Genomic DNA, 20047 nt, shown 5'->3' with positions numbered 1-20047 from the left:
AAGACTTTGAGAAGGTACCACCCTCTCTATGATACTGTCTTCTTTATTATCCTATATTTATATGACATTATATTACATCACATTGCATTACTGTGTTGTCCTGTCTGTATCCCATACTAAATTTTAAACTACTGGAAAACAGGGATCACATGCTCCCAGCTTCCAGCACAGTGTCTGTCATGTGATACAAATTGTTCTTCATGAATAGATGAATCCGAGACAGCAAATATTATGTCTCAGGTGCTGGACAGTATGAACTCAGACCAAGAGGTGAGAAACAAAAATTTATGAAATAGGTTCTGTGTACAAAGGTTACAATAAGTGATTTAGTTAGCTCAAAAATGGAAATTAACATAAGTTATTTTCTGAAATTTAATAGTACTGTATGAGTATTACACTTAGGCAGTACTCTGATGGTTGCATGTGACAGAAAACCAACTCAAATAAGTTCATTAAATACACAGTATATATAAAAAATATTGGGCATGTCTCAAATAGCATTATAAAGGTGAGGCTGCCCCTACAGCTCAGGTTCAGAGGGAACTGGGAAAACTGGGGTTGTGAATGTAGCCAGTATTCTGACCATCTCTTGGTCTACTGGCCTCACCTCTTATACCAGCTTCCCTCTTTCAGTAGGAAAAATGGACAGAGAGAATCCCTGAGCCTTATAACACACAGTTTTGCTGTCAGAGACATTGATTTTCTTCACTGGTTCCTGTTGAATAAGTCCTGGAGAAGAGCTCTGAAAAGCCTTCTGAGTCAGGTGCCCATCCAGGGTGAATCAATGATAGCAAAGAGGGCAAGGGCAGATAGCCAAAGGTATGAGAAGTGGGGCAGTCTCAATCCTTGACATGCAAAATGAGGTCCTCCACTATCATCTGGAGCTTATTAGATATGTAGAATCTTAGGCTCCTGAACTTACTGAACCAAAATCTGCACTGTAGCTCCCAAGTGATTCACGTAGACATTCAAGTTTAAGATGCATAGAACACATTAACCAGGAATGACCATTCTCTATTTTTTTTTTTGAGAAGGAAAAAATTAGTACTGGTTTTAAGTTGTAGCAGGAGGTGTTTCAAGGAAATGTTTGCAAGATTATCTTGCGTTTAAAACATAGAATACAACAGTATCTTGAAAAAATTTGGAATTTTCTTTTCTAAGAAATTTTACAGAGAAATATTCACTCTTTTTCTCTGGAATAATTTGTCATATATGCAACAAAATAGACATTCAAATTTACTTTACTCTCCCATCATTTCTACTCTCCCATCATTTCTGAAACAAATTCATCTATTTTGAAAACAAATTTACCCCAGAGACTAAATACTGGCACCTGGAAATACCTATTTCTATACCAGTGAATTATTTCCCCTTTGGGCCTCATGCTAATTATGTTTTCCCCACAGGATACTGATTAAGCAGTTGGACATTGACTGTAACTCCCAATGTGGTCCTGTGTTGGTATCAATACTCTTTTTTGGCTTGTGTAAGAGTAATCTGTGTCAATCAGTCATCAAATGAGACTCTGGGCCCTCTGTGCTAAGGGCTGTACCCAATGACATGGATGCTCCTGGAAAGAATAAAAGAGAATCACTTGTATATAAACTTAGTAACATGGGCCAGGTGCAGTGCTCATACCTGTAATCCCAGCACTTTGGGAGGCTGAGGCAGGCAGATTACTTGAAGTCAGAAGTTTGAGACCAACTTGGCCAACATGGTGAAACCTGTCTCTACTAAAAATACAAAACTTAGCTGGGTGTGGTGGTGTGCACCTGTAATCCCAGATACTCAGGAGGTTGAAGCAGGAGAATTGCTTGAACCTGGAAGGCAGAGGTTGTAGTGAGCCGAGATCATGCCTGGGCAACAGAGTGAGATTCCATCTCAAAAACATAAAAAATGAAATGAAATAAAGTTAGTAACAGGTTTCTTAAATGTACCAATCCTTTTTTCCTAGCTTATTCCAGGTGAGGTCTAGAAAATGCCTTTTGACAGTAAAGAATTTGTTCTTGGGTTGAGTGGAGCAAAAAAACATTTTCAAGAATCAACCATTCTCTTTATCTTCTCTGCATATTAGAGCTTAAAAAAAATCAGATGATGTCTTTGCTATTAGTCAAAATGAAGGTTGAGTACAATAGTTTCCCAAAGGATTAAAGGACAGTTCCAAAGAAATATTGGCTTTTTACATAGAATTGTTTATGTCACTTATTGTTGATGAATTAAATTGAAACATGACAGATATTTTTTCTATAGTAGCTTTTTTTTTCTTTAATGGTTTAAATCATTTCAGGTGGTGATTATTTTTTCTTTTAAGATGGCGAATAGGCTAGGTAAGGTGGCTTACACTTACAGTCTCAGCATTTTGGGAAGCTGCGATGGGAGGATCACTTCAGGCCAGAAGTTTGAGAACAGTCTAGGGCAACATAGCAAGATCCCTGTCTCTATGACACACACACACACACACACACACACACACACACGCACACACACACATATATATATATATATATATATATAAAGATAGACAAGTTGTAAGAATTTAAAGCATCTAAAACCAGTTTCAGGATTCTGATTTAAAGTCTCACTAGTTTCTCAAACCAGCTAGTCCACAGTGACAAACATTAGCAAGATGCCAGTTCTCCTGATTTAAGAATTGATTCAGCAGTAAAACAGAACAACTAAACAAAAACCTCCAACTAACTAGACAACTATGTCATGTTAAATTAGCAAATTTGATTGACATAAATTATCCAGTGATAAAACAGAAAAATAAAACAGACAAGCAAGCTAGGTCATTAACTATGTACTTTCAGTTAGTAAATTTGTTGGACACACAGTCATAAAGATTCCAAAGTCAATAACAATGTTAAGAATAGTCCCTTATTCCAGTTCTTCCTTGAATCTATGTAAATTTCCCCTTATTTCCTGGTTCCTGGCTGTATTGCAAATATAGATAAGGAAGGTACACAGGACATTGAATTAAATACAAAATTTTTCCTGTATATGGGACATTGGCTACATGATAAAAAAAATTAGGTCTATTATGAAAGTATTTAAAAATTCTTTTCTGAAAAGTAAAATGCAAGAACAACTGGCTAATGTTAGATATTCATCAGCTAAACCAAAATGTTCCTGAAGTTTCTTGTACTATTATTGTAGAAGTATTTATAGATTCTCTTGTCTGGATCAGTTGCTTTAGTTCTACCTGCCTGCAAGTAGAACTCATTAACACAGAGATGGATCCATGTATAGTGAGAGATGGCTCTAAGTAGCTAGCAAAACTGTCTGGATTCAACTAACCCAGTGCCTTGTCACTAACTGGTTGTGTGACCTTACTCAACTTTTTGAACCAGTCTTTTCCTCAGCTTCCTGACTTGTAAATGTGGTTAATAATATTATCGACATAGGGTTTCTGTGAAGAAAAATTCTTTTTTTTTTTTTTTTGAGACGGAGTTTCGCTCTTGTTACCCAGGCTGGAGTGCAATGGCACGATCTCGGCTCACCGCAACCTCCGCCTCCTGGGTTCAGGCAATTCTCCTGCCTCAGCCTCCTGAGTAGCTGGGATTACAGGCACGCTCCACCACGCCCAGCTAGTTTTTTGTATTTTTAGTAGAGACGGGGTTTCACCATGTTGACCAGGATGGTCTCGATCTCTCGACCTCCTGATCCACCCACCTCGGCCTCCCAAAGTGCTGGGATTACAGGCTTGAGCCACCGTGCCCGGCCGAAGAAAAATTCTTGGTATTACTAAGCAATAGTAAGTATTTTGTTATTATTCTAAATATTCTAACTGTCACTACTATAAGGAAAGTAGTTTTCAGCTTCGTTCTTCATCCAGCTAATAATGTGTTGTGAATAGCATTTATATAATTGTGACTATGTTTCCGCAGTGAGCCTGCCAATGAATTAACCTGAAAATGCTTCTTAGCTATAGGGACTAAAGCTGTTGAACATCTGAGGCTTGTACAGTGTTGGCCCAGTTCATGCAACTAAGCTTCTTTCAAGAGATATAATAAACTGATTAAAGAGTTTGGTTTTCAGAGTCAGACTAACTCTGATTTACATATTGCTTAAGTCACTTACCAAGTGGTGTTGCAGGCAGATCATTTAGCTCTCAGTCTTAGTTATCTGTCTACACAGCCTTTTGATAAGACATTTCTTCCCCTTAATAGGCTCAGGGCCAGTTTCATGGGTATGAGAGAGACCTGTGTAGTCACTTATGGCCCTACACTCAAAAGGGTCCTGTGTTTGGTTTAATCCTCTGTAGCAATTGTCTTAAAATTCTTAATAATTTTATGTTTGAACCTGTGTTTTATAAGGCAAGTCCGATGGGACAATAGAGAGTGTGTGTAAGTAGTAGAGATAGGTGTAATATGTGTATCTGCCATTCCTTGCTGTGCCATTTGCATATAGTTTCCTGATGCCTCATGAGTAAAGGATTTGGGGTGGACATAGAGTACATGGAAGGTCAGTGTGGCTCAAAGTACCAGATTAGCATGCCATTTCTAGGACTGAGTAAGCAGGTGCCCTGAATTCTTGAGATAATACTTTCAGTTCAAATCAGAACTTTCTTCAAACACAAAAAGAAGACAATGACATTCCAAGAAACATGAATGACCAAGTGATTGTATCTATTCTTTCTTATTTGTGTTACTTCCCTGTATTTGCTAATTACTTATGCTGAAAATGATAACACAGAACGAAGGAGATAAATGGAGCAGCCTGTAGTTCCTCTTCCTTTCAGTCTTATTCATCAGTAAGCTAAAGGTAGAGAGTGTTGGTAGAATGTGAACATATTAAGTGAAATAAAAACACTTGAGCCAGTTTTGTGCAGTATTTTCATTGTTTTGATGAAACAAAATATGTATGCATGTATAAGCCACAAAATACAAAATGTGTATTCAACATACAAATTAAAAGTTCTTACATTTGTGTTTAAAACTGGCAGTGCATAATATAGATGCATGGTGAAATTCATATGAATACTTTAAAATTATAATTTTTCTTTACTTTGAACATTAATTGACAAAAACAACAACAACAAAAAAACAAACAAACAAAAAAACAACACCATGACAAGCTGAGAAGCACTGTGGAAGAAACAAAAATTCTTTATATTTTAATAGCTTTAATTATACATTTTTTCTGATATTTGAATGAGGCCTTGGTCTTACATTTTCATTGTGTTCTGAATCCTCCAAATTATGTAATGTGTCCTGTACTCTTTTGAGGGAGTGGAGAGTCCACAGGACCAAGGAGTTGTGACACCCATTGTGTGTCCTCCCACAGCCCCCATTTCTAGAACATGTGTGATGTACCCAACCTGAAATTCCCTCACAAATGACTTATCCTCCTTCCATGGTCTGTGTGTGCCACAACTTACATGGGTGCCAGGGCCAGTTCTCCCTAGGGAAGATTGTGACAAAGGTATGTATACCTCCAAGTTGGAAAGATGGACAAAGGGTAGCTGCTGATGTGGTATGTGGGCTAATGAGGCCACACCCATGTGCATGAGACCCATTGCAGTTTGGACTGTGGAGTGGAGAAAGATAGGAAGAGGGCGAACCATGGCTCATCTGCTCCCGAGCTGCCATGTTCCACCATCACACTAAGAGGTTTCCAAGAATTTTATATTTGAACCTGGTCTTCCAAATCATTATGAAGGTAGTATATTTGTCAAGGTAGGAGATAACACATTGTAACAGCTTGTTCACCTGATTTATAATGTTTACATATTTAGACACATGGTAGTGGATCTACATTTGTCCTCTTGCCTCAGGACACTCAAATATTAGTGGAGGGCCTAGATGTAAATATGTGAAGCACTTAGTGCCTGGAACTTGATAAAAAAAAAACAAAACCGAAAAACAAAAAACCGGGAAACAGTAGCTGTTATCATTATCAGATAAAATAAATAATGATAATGATGATAATATCACACCATTTTCTTCTCAGTCAAGGCCCTGAGTTCTTCTCACCTCTCTCTCCCCCTGCACTTTTCCCAATCATTTGTTGTGGTAATGGTGGTAGTATTCTGCTTTCCAACCCTCAGATTAGTATCTTGGGGAGAGAACTTTCTCTATATGGACTGGTTGCCTGGATCCTTAAAGTGCTGTCTGGGGTCCCACTTATAGTGCATTCCTGTGCCTGCCTGAATCATTCATGAACTCAGTGTATCCTCTGGAGTTTGAACTGTGCTGTCGGTTCCACAGGTCATCACTTTTTTAAGTCTTCCCTTCCCCTTAAGAATTCTGAGCTCCTTTGAAATTTAGGGAAAGGTTTATCTCTAGAAACAGTGAAAATATGTTAACATGTTTCCCTTTTGGCATGTGGGTTCAGGAACTGAGTTAAATAGATTTTTCTCAATTACAATAACTGTGCATTACTTGGGCTTAATGCAATGACTTTCTTGTCCTTATGATTTAGTTCTTATCTGGGTTGTTAAATTTGATTGTCTATGTGAAATTTTACTGTACGCCTCCATGAACACTACTTTGTTGATTTGTCTCTCTTTCTTAGTTTAATGAATCACTCTAACAAATTTTCTTGGGAAAGATTTTGGCATTTCTTTAAAAGTCTGAAACCATGTAGAATTACTTGGAGGCAATTAAAATCAATTTAGGTCATATATCAGGTATATTTTGAAAGTATAATTTAAAGATTATAGTGCTTATATTTTCTTTATTTTTGATATGGTTCTGGGCAATGATTTTTTGGATTTGACTCCAAAAGCTCAGGCAACAAAACTAAAAAATAGACAAATGGGAATTACATCCTACTAAAAACCTCCTGCACAGCAAAAAACAAACAAACAAACAAACAAAAAAAAAACAAAAAACAAAACAAAAAAAAACAATTAACAGAGTAAAGAGGCAACCTTTGCAGTGGGAGGAAATATTTGCAAGCCATACGTCTGATAAGGAGTGAATATCTAACACATATAAGGAACTCAAACAATTCAATAACAAGAAAACAACCTGATTTTAAAAATGGACAAAGGGCCTAAATAGACATTTCTCAAAAAAGGATGTATTAGTCAGGGTTCTCTAAAGGGAAATATGTACATACAGATAGATGGATAAAGGGGAGTTTATTAGGTATTAACTCACACAATCACAAGGTCTCATAATAGGCCGTCTGTAGGCTGAGTAGCAAGGAGAGCCAGTCCCACTTCCCAAACTGAAGAATTTGGGTCGGATGTTCAAGGGAAGGAAGCATTCAGCATGAGAGAAAGATGTAGGCTGGGAGGCTAGGCTAGTCTTTGTTTTCACATTTCTCTGCCTGATTATATTCTAGCCTCACTGGCAGCTGATTAGATTGTGCCCACCCAGATTCAGGGTGGGTCTGCCTTTCCCAGCCCACTGATTCAACTGTTAATCTCCTTTGGCAACACCCTCACAGACACACCCAGGATCAATAATTTATATCCTTCAATCCAATCAAGTTGACACTCAGTATTAACCATCCATTGTCAACTTGAATCCATACACCACCCCTGAGATCATACATAATCTTCAAATAAAGACACTAATGTCATGATTACACTTAACACAATACAACTATCCTTCATACAATCCACCAATTCAACAAATAGTCAACAATACATGAAAAAAATGTTAAACATCCATAATTACTGGGGAAGTGCAAATTAAAACCACAATGAGATATAACTTCAAAGCTATCAGAATGGCAATTATAATAAAGACAAAAAATAGTAGTTGGCAAGGATGTAGAGAACAGGAAACCTAGTATACTCTTGGTGGGACTCTAAGCTAAGACAATCATCATGGAAAACAGCATAAAGGTCACTATAAAGACTACATTACCATATAACCCACCAATTCCTCTTCTGGGTATATATCCAAAAGTTTCAAAATCAATATGTTGAAAATATTTGTACTTCTATGTTCATCACATCATTATTCACAATAGCCAAGTTATGAAATCAGTCTAAGTGTCCATCCATATACAGAACATTTTATTTATCTATTCATCTGTTTGGATGCATGTATGCATATCTGTGTATGCATACATATACAGCTGTATATGTATATACATTGTGTGTGTGTGTGAGTACACCACACATCTACATATACACACAATGGAATACTATTCAGCCTTAAAAAATGAGATTATGTCATTTGTGACAACATGGATGAACCTGAGGGACATTATTCTAAGTGAAGTGAGCCAGGGACAAAAGACAAATGCCATATGTTCTCACTTATTTGTGGAAGCTAAAAAAATTGAACACATGGAAGCAGAGAGTAGAATGGTGATTAGCAGAGGCTGGAGAGTTAGAGGAATGGGGAGATGTTGATCAAAGTATATAATGTTTCAGTCAGACAGGAGGAATATATGATAAGAATTTGAGGTGATGTTTTTCTTAATTAGCTGGATTCAATCATTCCATATTGTATATATATATATGAATCATTTTGTACCTCATAAAATATATACAATTACAACTTGTCAACATCTAACAAAAAATTAATTTAAAAAGAACTCAAAGCCTAGAGGAATTCCAGAGTGTACCTGAAAGTAGAGTTTGCCCAAAATGACTTATTCCAAGATGTAGTAATATTTGGAGAAACAGAGGTTTTATCAGGGTTATTTTGCTTCATTTCTTTCTCTTGCTTTTCCCTTATTTTATACATATACCCAGACATCATGAAAGTGGAAGGATCACTTTCTCTGGCAGATATCACATATGGATTAGGTATGCAAAGCATGAGTTCCTATAATATGTGCTTCCCTGAAACAGATTCTACATACTGTGCATTGCCTTTTTGTTTGTTTGTTTGCTTTTAACTTTTATTTTAGGTTGTGGGTACATGTGGAGGTTTGTTAGGTAGGAAACTTGTGTCATGAGGGTTTGTTGTATAGACTATTCATCACCCAAGTATAAGGACCAGAGGACAATAGCTAATTTTTTTCTGCTCCTCTCCCTCCTCCCACCCTCTATCCTCAAGTAGACCTCAGTGTCTGTTATTCTTATCTTCGTATTCATGAATTCTCATCATTTAGCTCCCACTTACAAGTGAGAACAAGTGGTTTTGGGTTTGCTGTTCCTGCATGAGATTGCTATGGATAATAGTCTCCAACTCCATCCATGTTCCCACAAAAGACAGGATCTTGTTTTTTTTTTTTTATGGCTGCCTAGTATTCCATGGTGTATATGAACCACTTTTTCTTTATCCAGTCTGTCATTGATGAAAATTTAGGTGGATTCCATGTCTTTGCTATTGTGAATAGTGGTGCAGTTAACATTTGCATGCATGTGTTTTTATGGTAGAATGATTTATATTCCTCTGGGTATAAACCCAGTAATGGGTTTGCTAGGTCAAATGTAATTCTGCTTTTAGCTGTTTGAGGAATCACCATAGTGCTTTCCACAACAGTTGAACTAAGTTACACTCCCACCAACAGTGTATAAGTGTTCCCTTTTCTCTGCAACCTTGCTAGAATCTGTTATTTTTTGACTTTTAAAAAATAGCCATTCTGACTGGTGTGAGGTGGTATTTCATTGTAGTTTGATTTGCATTTCTCTAAAATTTAGAGCATTTTTTCATATGCTTGGTGGCATGTATGTCTTTTGAAAAGTGTTTATGTTCTTTGCCCACTTTTTAACGGTGTTGTTTTTCTCTTGTAAATTTAAGTTCTTTATAGACCTGTGCATTAAGTGCTTGTTTGCTTGATTGTATTTTAGTTGGCAGAAACTATGTAGCTTGTTACCCATTGTAATCTTAGTGTTCGACATGTAACTTGGGATACAACATGGGTATGGGTACTTTAAAATTATCTTCTGAATACATAAATGAATGTCTCAAGCACACAGACAATATGCTTAATGTAAAGCTAGAGATTTTCAGGGCAGGTGTGTTGAGAGGGTAAGTAGATGTGGGAGTTGAGAACTTGTCAAAGGAGAACTTGAAGTGACACCCCAAGGCATATAGGGACCATATAAAGAAGGAGATGATGGACTAGTTAAAAAGAAACAATCAAGTGATGAAAGTCATCATGAAATTACATGGTCAGTTCAGCGGGGTAGGAAGTGAACAGCACAGAGTTAGAAGGTTGTGGCCATAATAGGATACTGGATTTTAAGATTTCACAGGTGGAGTTGTTTCAGGTCATTATTAGATGAAAATTGTGGCCTTAGCAGTACTTGGTCAAACCATATGAAATTGCCAATATTCTCATTTTTTACTTATAAAAAGATACTGTTTTTATTCAAACAATCGTTCGCTAAAGTTTAGTGGAGGTGGGGTGATGATCAAGGAATTTTGTGGCTGAGATATTAATTGACTCATTCATATAGATTCTGACACCACTCAGTGATTTTAGGAGGTGAAGGGGGAAGAGTGTTGAACCTAGTTTGGGCGAGGACAGTAAATGACAGTGAAGAGAAGGGATGAAGAATGGCATAGATCAATGGCATAGGATGGAGGCTTTAAACAAACCACAGTAGACCATAGGGGTAATATCTTAGCTTGGAATTTGGAAAGGGGAGTTTGGATAATATTTTTCCCTACCTTCTTTTGATGCTGGATACTTGGATATTAAGAGAATTACCAATGCCTGGGACAGATTTACCAGATACTCACTTAATTGGCTTATCAGAAACTAAAGAAACTCAGGCCATTGTGGGTCAATAATGGCATAAGGCAAAATTTTGACTTATTTTATCACCTGTGACAATACAGATCTATTTTGCAATAAACTTTCCTATAACCCAGAGTACATAGATTGTTTTTTCTTTGTTGTTCTCTATTTTCTATCTTATCTACAGGCTGACATATATCTCTTCTTCTCTGAAGTCACATTGTATGCCCCTCCACAGTTTACTACTATATCCCATGCTATCTTTCACTGAATTCACCCAAATGAGAAATTAAAATCTCAGTGAGTGACTTATTGGAAATTTCCCAGGATAAACCCATGGCAACCATGTTCTGTGAAGTTAGGACCTCAGACTCATTTGTCACATGGGGAAGGTAAGTGGCCTTCTCATCAGGTTTGTGCTTGGTTTGGTTTTGTAACATTCAGAAGAGGACTCCAAACTAACTCTATGCCCATTTAGTTGGCAAAGCAACTGGATGTGCCCTCAATAAAAAGTACTCACTTTAGGAGCATCAAGGTCTTCCTAGTCTTGGAACTCTCTGCTGCATTTTTTGGGTCCCTGTATAGCTGGCTTTCCTGAACAATGCTGTGGTGCTACACCTTTGGTTTACAGTGAAGGATATAATTAGTACTATATTAAACTTTTTGTTATGATTATTATATGGATGCTGCTGTGGCTGCAGGCCTTAACATCACAGTGCCCTAATAAACAGAGGACCCATGGATAAAACTTCCTGTGGGTCTCATGACTAGGAAAAGCCATGCTTCTCCTGAGCTTCTGGCTTGCTTTTCACTATAGACTCTGTTTATCTTGTTACTATATATGCCTCCTTTATCCTGCTTACTTGTCACAGAGTGAAATGTGTGACTAGGCCATAGCAATTGTATAGAACATTATATTATGCATTCGATGTGGTGATCCTTTAGTTTTTTTTCCCCATGCATTCTTCCTAGATTTACACATGAACCCTTATTCTAATTTTTATGATATATTTACTTCACTTTATTTCTTTATTTTTATGTTTATTGCATGTATAACTAAGATGCCTCAAATCTGGTTTTGAAATAAGAAAGGTCTACAAATAGAGAAAGAAATTTTGGGTCTATACAGAAACAATATACTAGATATTTTGTTTTCAATCATAAAGAGATCCACCCACATCTTGACCTCGTTGTGCTTATAACTGAGAACTCGAAACAATTTTCACAAGAATATCTACCCCTGCAGGCACTGGAATCTGTGACTAGTCCTTCATGAGGACCGCCATACTGCTAGGCCTATACTTGCATCCCCTTTTCCTCTTCTCCTTCCCCTTTCATCTTCTAGGCTGCTGGCCTTTTTCACACTTATTAAGGCCTTCATTGGTTCTCAGAGACCCCCTTCTCAAGCATATCTCTGAGCATATCTGCCTCCTGATTTCAAAAACAAATCCTCAAATGCTCTTTTTTGTTTGTACAGGAAAAAGGCCAATGCTTACTTATCTTTCTATTAGAAACTAGCATTGGCCTGGAAAATAGTAAGCAGCCGGTGAACATTTGTTGAAAGAAGTGAATTACATTATGCATATAAGACATTAGTAGGGCCCTAGGCACAAAATACACAATAAATGTTTATTTCTCAATCACTTTCACTTCTCACCTGGACTGAAGCTACCTTTCCCACCTTATCCCCTCTCTCATGGCTTAAAGCATTGCTAACTCTTGTAATTTCATGCACGTAACATTCATTTCTGTGCCTAAGGAACTTTCATGCTGTTCTTTCTTTCTTCAATGCTATCCCTTCCTTAAATGCAACATCATTGCTCAAATTTAGAGAAAATAAGACATATTTCTGGTGATGCTGGTCCAAAACTTTTATATAACAAGTCATGTCTTTTATGTTTAAATAATTTAGATTGGTCTTTTCTTCACCAAAAGAAACCGAACAACTTTTAGCAACTCTATTAGATATATGCAATTGCATGTTATTTTAACTGGCAAAGCTCCTTAAAACAAATAAAAACATAATTCCATTTATTGATGCAAGCATTGCTTCTTTCTAGTATTCAAAATCATTAATAAAAGACGCAACGATTATTAAATTTTTGCAATTGAATGGATAGCATTTATGCATGTGTACCCAGTTGTTTAGCATTTTAGTATATCGCCCCCTACAGGAAGTCTAAAATACATTTTAGAACATTTTATAATCCAAAAAAAGGATGGATAATTTATTTATCTCACAAAAATTCAGCCCTAGGCTATTGTCAGCTGCAGTTCTCCTAGCCACTTCCACATAATTTTTAAAATGTGAATGCCAGGAATGGTGCTGTTGATATGAATATCAGGACAAGGAGGAGACATTTCATCGGGACTAGGTGTCTCTGGCGGAGTCTGTGCAGGAATAAACAAAGATACTCGTGCAATGTTGGATAGTTCTGATTTCAGATCGACCTTATCAACAGCCTGAATAGCAATGAAAAGATCTGTACCATTTTCAAAAGTAATGTTTTCTGGTTTAAACAAAAAGACTTCCTCAGAGTTGGCCTCCTTTGGGATGAGAGCAGTAGTATTCACTTGAAGAGATTCATTGAACTTGTCTCTGAGATCAAGAATACTTGTACTTATTCGAATGATATACTTGTAAGCTAAAATGAAAAAAGCAAAACATAACTTAATTCTGAAATATTAAACTTCTTAAGCAGTACAGCTTTAAAAAATATTTTAAAAGCTTTAAAAGTCTATTAGAAATTATATCACCAAACCATAAGGTTCCCGAATAAATGAAACTGATGGCCCTATTTACAAGAGTTACTATCTCTTTTACATTCTTGTTTGTATATAATGACACAGTGATAAACGTAAAACTGTATTGGGCATGACTTAAAACCTTGGTTAGCATTTCTAGGCATAGTACCCGGAAGAAAGAAGAGACAGTTTAACTACTGTAGTAGTTAAACCAGTGCTTCTCATACTGTAATGTGTGTACAAATCACCCAGGGCTCTGAAAACACTTTCTAACAAGTGTTTATGGGATCCCCATGCCGCAGTCCACAGACCGCACTTTGAGAGAGAAAGTCTGGTAGGACTTGAAGTTCCTTCCAGAAGACAGCTCTGTCTGTAGACATCTATGTTCTGTTCCCAGTTCTTCCCCAGGAATCACTGCTCCCCAGGAAATGGAGTTTGTCAAAGGACAGTTTGGCAAGATTTCAGAAACAAAGCAAGCTTTACCTTTCATGGCTGAAACCTCTTACTCCCAAAGTATACCAGTTTTTCAGTTTTTAAACCTCTCTTCTTTAAATACATTTACCCCTTGTTTCAAAGGACCAGCAAGATCTCTCCTGCCTTCTGTCCCCTAAGCATCAGAACATGGCTGCCTGCCTCACCCAGTTCTGCTTCTCTGCTTGGCTGCTAAACTCCTTTATAGGGTCCACACCAGGTTCCACTTACCTGTTCCCTGGTCATAATCATCCCCAGGAGCTGTCCAAGTCAGATTAATGAGTCTGCCTTCATGAATTTCCGCCTTCAGGTCGGTGATTTGGCAAGGTGGGAAGAGATCAGGTATGGGAGCCTTTGGGACATCAGAAGCCACAAATGAGCCTCCCGAGGATGTTCTGCTGAAACATACTTGCTTGTCTTGAAGATCATCCTTATTAATTTCAGGTCTTGATGGATTCCATTTTATTTCATCTGCATTTAAAAAATTACTCAAAATATGATAAGCAATACCACTAAATGATGATATCTCCCTCTGTTTTCTTATCTGATCACCCTCTTCCCTTTCCCCAGTTCCGCTTCTTTCCCTCCATACATGGAATTAATTTTAAATATTTGGAGACAAGCCCCCAAATCAGGTTGCTTCAGAGAATCACAAACAGAGAATCACAACTTTTTTTCTCTCTTAGATATTTCCTGGATATTTAGTGGAACAACCTTTTGGAATTTATTTTCATGACATTTGTCCTGAAATTGCTTCTTTTCCCATCTTTTTGCCCATCCTGATTTTGTCCTTCCACAATGTCAATTTAAATACTACCTCTGTTTTTGTTTGTTTGTTTGGGACAGAAGTTTTGCTCTTGTCGACCAGGCTGAGTGCAATGGTGTGATCTCGGTCTCTGCAACATCTGCCTTCTGGGTTCAAGCTATTCTCTTCCCTCAGCCTTCCAAGTAACTGGGATTGCAGGTGCATGCCACCACGCCCAGCTAATTTTTGTATTTTTAGGTAGAGACAGGATTTTGCCATGTTAGCCAGGTTGGTCTAGAACTCCTGACCTCAGTTGATCTACCCACGATGACCTCCCAAAGTGCTGGGATTACAAGCATGAGCCACCACACCTGATCTAAATACTACCTCTGTTTTAAACCTCAGACTACTTCAAGAAATGTCTTCCACCCAAATAAAAATGTGGGTTTCTTTATCTTCTAATTTATTTGGCAACTAATCAACTGGACCTTCAAGAATGCCTTGATTATTCATTCTATGCATATTTCTTTCACTTTCTCCATGTTCGTTTTCTATTTTTCTTATTAAATTTCAGTTTTTATTGAAATGTTTTATGTTGGAGGTTCCAAAATTCTGTGCTTTTGAAAGATTTGATTTTCTCAGTGAGTGCATGGGAATCTAGTTCTTGTAGCAATCCCAATTTCATTCACATTCTTGAAAACACGTATAAAAGTGTCCTGGAATTAAAAAAAATACCCTGACCTGTTTGACCTGTAGAATTCTTAGGTTCTCTTCTTTTCAATAAAAATATCTCATAAGATCTTAACATAGCATTACTCAGAATTAGCTTTCTCATAAACTCTTATCTGTTAAAGATCGTTTAATCTTTATACCCATTAATCTGGTCCTCAGCAAAGATGAAGTGAATGCTGTAGCAGGTTCAGGGTTCATATTCAAAGAACCAGTAGAGACTGCCATTAAGGCTTATTGAGTGATAGAGGGAAGAACATGGCCTTCTCATGCTATGCCAGGCACTAACACTGTTAGTTATACGGACCCATAACCTCTCTAGCTTCTGTTTTCTATCTTTAAAGAGGGATACTTACGAGAATAAAATGTATTACTCTAAGTAAAATGCTGTGATAAGCATTTTAGCCACTAAACCAGTCCCCTTCTGCCTCTTTCCCCTAACTCAAAAAGCAGTGGCATCTTTTAAAACATTTTCCCCCATTATCATTTTTGCATGAGAGACACCATGTGTCTCTGAGTCCTCTCCTTGCTAATCACACACCCAAATAAAGACTATAGTGGGAAGCCTCTTGAAGAAACTCTTCTCCTTCCTCCAAACCAACATCAGGAAAAAGCCTGCCCAGGACAGGGTAGAGATCGATGGAAAACAAGTCCTGTAACCCATTGGGACACAAACTTGGTTTTAATTTCTGCTCTAGTGCAGGGCAAATGTTTGTAACCAAAAGTGGTATGGCACTATCTGTTTCATGGACGTAATTTTCCCACCTGCTTACATGTGGGCTCAGTGTGCTGGCCTGCATGAAGTTCATCAACTATGCTCCCTGGTCTAAGCAGGAGGAGAAAAGAGGAAATACAGACAGTGAACTTTGATAATGATATTGATGTAGATAACAAACCCTATATTATTACTTTTTAAAATTCTCTGGAAATGCTTCATTAGAATAAATTAGAAATGCTTCAATGGAAAGAACTTCATTAGAAATGTTTTTAAAGTAATGATAAAACCTTTATTAAACACTATTTGCCAGTAACATTTGTTAGTTGTATTTACTTATTTATTCTTTGTGACCATCCTACGGGGTAGCCGCCATTATTATCTTTATTTTACAACTGAGGAGAGTGAAGTAAAAAAAAATTACACAAAATACTATATTTGATAGAGGGCTGGGCTTTGACCTGAGTCAAAAGTTATGTTCTATCTAGTGATTTTCAGCTGGAGGCTTGTCTAGTTTGTCCACGTAAGGGACAGTGGACAACATATGGAGACATTTTTGATTGTCATGACTAGGAAATTGCTATTGACAAATAATGGGTAGAGGTGAGGGATGCTGCTAAACATCCCACAGTGTGCAGGATAGCCCTCCACAACAAAGGATTGTCTGACATTAAAATGTTAATAGTGCCAAAGTTGAGAAACCCTGATATAATCATGCACCATTCTGCCCCACAGGCTTAATAGTTTCCTCTGGAAATCAATCCTTTTGCACAAGCCAGGTGTGTTATTACAGATTACTTACCATTCTCAATCCAGCCAGGTATGAACATTGCTCCATTCTGCTGGGGTATCGTTCTCTGTCTGGCTGTGTTAACTCCTCCCAGAGCCCACACTTTTACACTATATCTACCGTTTGTGTCATAAGTTGTGAAATACCTTGAGTAGACACCATCGTCCTTAGTGGCATCAGCACCTTGATAAAGAGTGAAGGAATTAATAAATATCCTAAAGGTAACCAGGAGTGTATTTGTGTATTTCCAACTCATATGTAGACTATAAATTTTCAAAGCAACAAGAAATTCAGCATTAGCTCCAAGAGACATTAAGATTTTGGTGTGCTGAGGATGAGGCTTACTTCTTTTGTCACTGTGTATGTAGTGTGTGTGGTTTTATGTGTACATTCTGTCTTCTTGAATTGTTGACTTTCTTCTTGAAATCTAACATAATATCTTGTCTCTGTTACACCCAATGTAGCATAAGGTAACTACTCAATAAGTATCTGTTGAACTAAATTAGACTGCTATATGTGACTGTGGAGGAAAAAAATGTTGTATGATTATTTAATAAAATTCATAACTTCTCCCCAGAGTAGATTTAGGTAGGAAATTCATTTACAGAATTCATTCTAATAAGGTTACTTGCTTCACAGTAACAGACGTGTTTTTTTCCAAAAAGAAATGTAGAATTCTCTTTCTCTCTTTCCCTGATAAACTTCTTAGATACAAGAATAATGGGTAGAATTTTCACTTGGGGGCAAGCTAATATAGAGTCTGCATAGATATAGGAATCATGCAGGACTGTGCTTGAATCTCTGTCTGCTGCTTTCTAAATGTGAGAGCCTCAGTTTCTTCACCTCAAGCTATGTAATCTCAGAAAAGTGTAGTGAAGATATTATAAACAAAGATAATATATGTCTTTGTATATATGTATTACTGTATATATGTATATGTGTGTATATATATATATATATATATACATACACACACACAATGCACCTAACACAATATGGTTATTGATTTTCTTCTTTTTCTTTTTGGAGGTTGTGGAATACCCTATGACAACTCCCTGGAGACCCTGAATCTATTGAGCTTGAGCTACTAATATGTTTTGGGTCTTGCAGAAGCCGTCCTGTTTTCCAACATTTTTAAATGTAGGAATTGTGGGGAAATGGAGAACTCTCCCAACCAGACCCCAGTGCTGTGCTGCCTTGCCTGTCTAACTGCCCTCATCAGACCATGCCCTCTTGCCTTACCCTGGTTGCTTCTTAGACAATGAAAGATATATTTTCCAATTGTACCTGCTCCATTATCCAGTAGTTCCAAGGTAATTGTTTTTCCATTCACTGATTCAATCAGGGCTGTGACTCTGGCCCTGAGAATCGGGGAGGCTCCTTGGCGAATATTTGCGTAAACTATCATAGGGCTGGGGAATTTGCCTGTGTCCTTGTTCATTTTGGAAGTCACGGTAATTGGAGGCAGGGTAGCACTGGATGCGCGGGACGTGACAGTCAGAGTCAAGGTTTGTGAGCTTGCTTGCAGACTGTATTTCCAAGTGCCAACCTGACCAAAACACGTGTAAACATTTCCAATGAATAACTTCAGGTGACACAGACCTGACTTCAATGTCACATACAGAAAAAGCCTCTGATACAAGCATGTTGGAGGCATATCTAAGAAGAGGTGTGCATGTTTGATACTCTGTCAGTTATGGGAGCTTCAGTGTGTTTGAACTAACTGTATCATTCCCTTTGTCAAGAAAATCCCATGGTGGCGGGGTGGATGGGGGTTGGTAAGGTCTGAAAGCTATATGCTTATTATTGCCTTGGTTTTATCACAGACAAGTCCCTGAGATAAAAGAAATAGTTTTTATGATCCAAAACTTCGATGATCATTTTGCATCTTAAATTACTATGTAATTTGAAGGTTCTTCTTTTAGTACCTGGACAGAATATCACCTGTTTCCTTTTTCTTTACTTGCTGGCATACTGAGTGATTTTCATGGGATGGAGTTTTTTTTCTTTGTTCTCTCTTTGATTCAATATTGACTATCCTTTTAACTGCCAACATTTAAAACGCGACAATTATTCTGTGAATTAAATGTTATTTTATTTTGTTGCATTATGAGAAAGGAAAAAAGGTGACTTCATACCTTAGCAATGCCTGGGATTTGGACGTAGGCCATTTTGGTGTTTTTGTCCACTACAAAGCCATCTTGCTTCTTTCCACTGGGATCCCAGAGAAGGATTTGGGGAGGCTGTGTTGTCCAGGTGATCAGAAACAAAGTTTCCTTTCCTACGGTGCTGTCCATGATCACTGTGCCATTCATCCACTGGCTGTTCTGGAGGGTTAATCCCTTACTCTCAAGCTGTTGAGAAAAACAGCTCTTACTTTCTAGAGAGTACAGCTCCCATCACATGGTCTTTCCTCTTTTGCCCCTTTCTCCCCAGGGCCCCATTAAAAAGACTTCAGTGGTGCCTGAGTCCTTGATTTGGTATTAGGACCTATTATGATGCAGTTCTCAGTTACCTTTCTAGCCTCAGCTTTCACAATTTTCCTTCCTCCACCCAAACAAGACTGCTTCCCCAAAAGATCCTTGTGAATCCCTGATCCTTTGACTTGATCATTGTTCTCTTTACTATTTCTAGAAGCCTTTACATTTGTCTTCTCCATTTATCTAAGCCTTCTTAGTCTTCTCTATTTGTCTAAGCCTTACCCATCCTTCAAAATTCAGATATTACTTTCTCCATGAAGGTTTCTCTGCTGTCCATCTCATTTACCAGTTGTAAATAATCTCCCCTTCCTCTGATCTCCTGTAGGATTTTATTTCTATCAATCCTTTGACATTCGTCATATTGTGCTTCACCCTATATTTATTGGTATATACAGCTCATCTTATTTACTAGACTTTGAACGCTTAAGGGAACTCACTGTGACTTATTTTTCACCCACTCATGGATTGTCTGAATTACCTAATTGCTAGGTCAGGTAGTATTGCAGGCCCTGTGGAGATAAATAAAATAAGCCAAGGCCGACTTGTTTGGAATAGAATAAGGGAGCTGCAGAGCAGGAAATGAGGTAGGGAAGGATTAACAAGGCTTTTTTAGAAAATGTGATTTTGAGCATTATCTCCTAAGTAGTTATTAATTGTCTCAAGTTAGCATCTATTAGAAGACAGACTGGCCTGGTTATGGAGCCAAATTTCCTGTTTTCACAGGTAGATTACAAGCTGGTATGTGGAGAAAGTAAAGGGCTCTTAGACCT

General features: G+C 37.6%; 1 protein-coding gene across 1 annotated transcript in view; it reads right to left on the bottom strand.

Annotated features, from left to right (window-relative positions):
• Nucleotides 1–10937: 10937 nt before the first annotated feature.
• The window catches only part of CLCA1 (chloride channel accessory 1), a 38361-nt gene continuing 29251 nt past the window's right edge, over nucleotides 10938–20047 (bottom strand). The window contains exons 10-14 of the mRNA XM_003921348.4: nucleotides 18936–19151; nucleotides 18085–18346; nucleotides 16810–16980; nucleotides 14050–14289; nucleotides 10938–13247 (exon numbers count right to left, since the gene is read on the bottom strand). Of these exons, the coding sequence (XP_003921397.1) occupies nucleotides 12856–13247; nucleotides 14050–14289; nucleotides 16810–16980; nucleotides 18085–18346; nucleotides 18936–19151 (1281 nt within the window). The 3' untranslated portion in view covers nucleotides 10938–12855. The remainder of the gene's footprint in view (nucleotides 13248–14049; nucleotides 14290–16809; nucleotides 16981–18084; nucleotides 18347–18935; nucleotides 19152–20047) is intronic.

The sequence above is a fragment of the Saimiri boliviensis genome, chromosome 11 (assembly GCF_048565385.1).
Source record: "Saimiri boliviensis isolate mSaiBol1 chromosome 11, mSaiBol1.pri, whole genome shotgun sequence".
Classification (NCBI taxonomy): domain Eukaryota; kingdom Metazoa; phylum Chordata; class Mammalia; order Primates; family Cebidae; genus Saimiri; species Saimiri boliviensis.
Note: the sequence above shows the minus strand (reverse complement) of the source record. Positions and strands in the feature narration are given on the sequence as shown.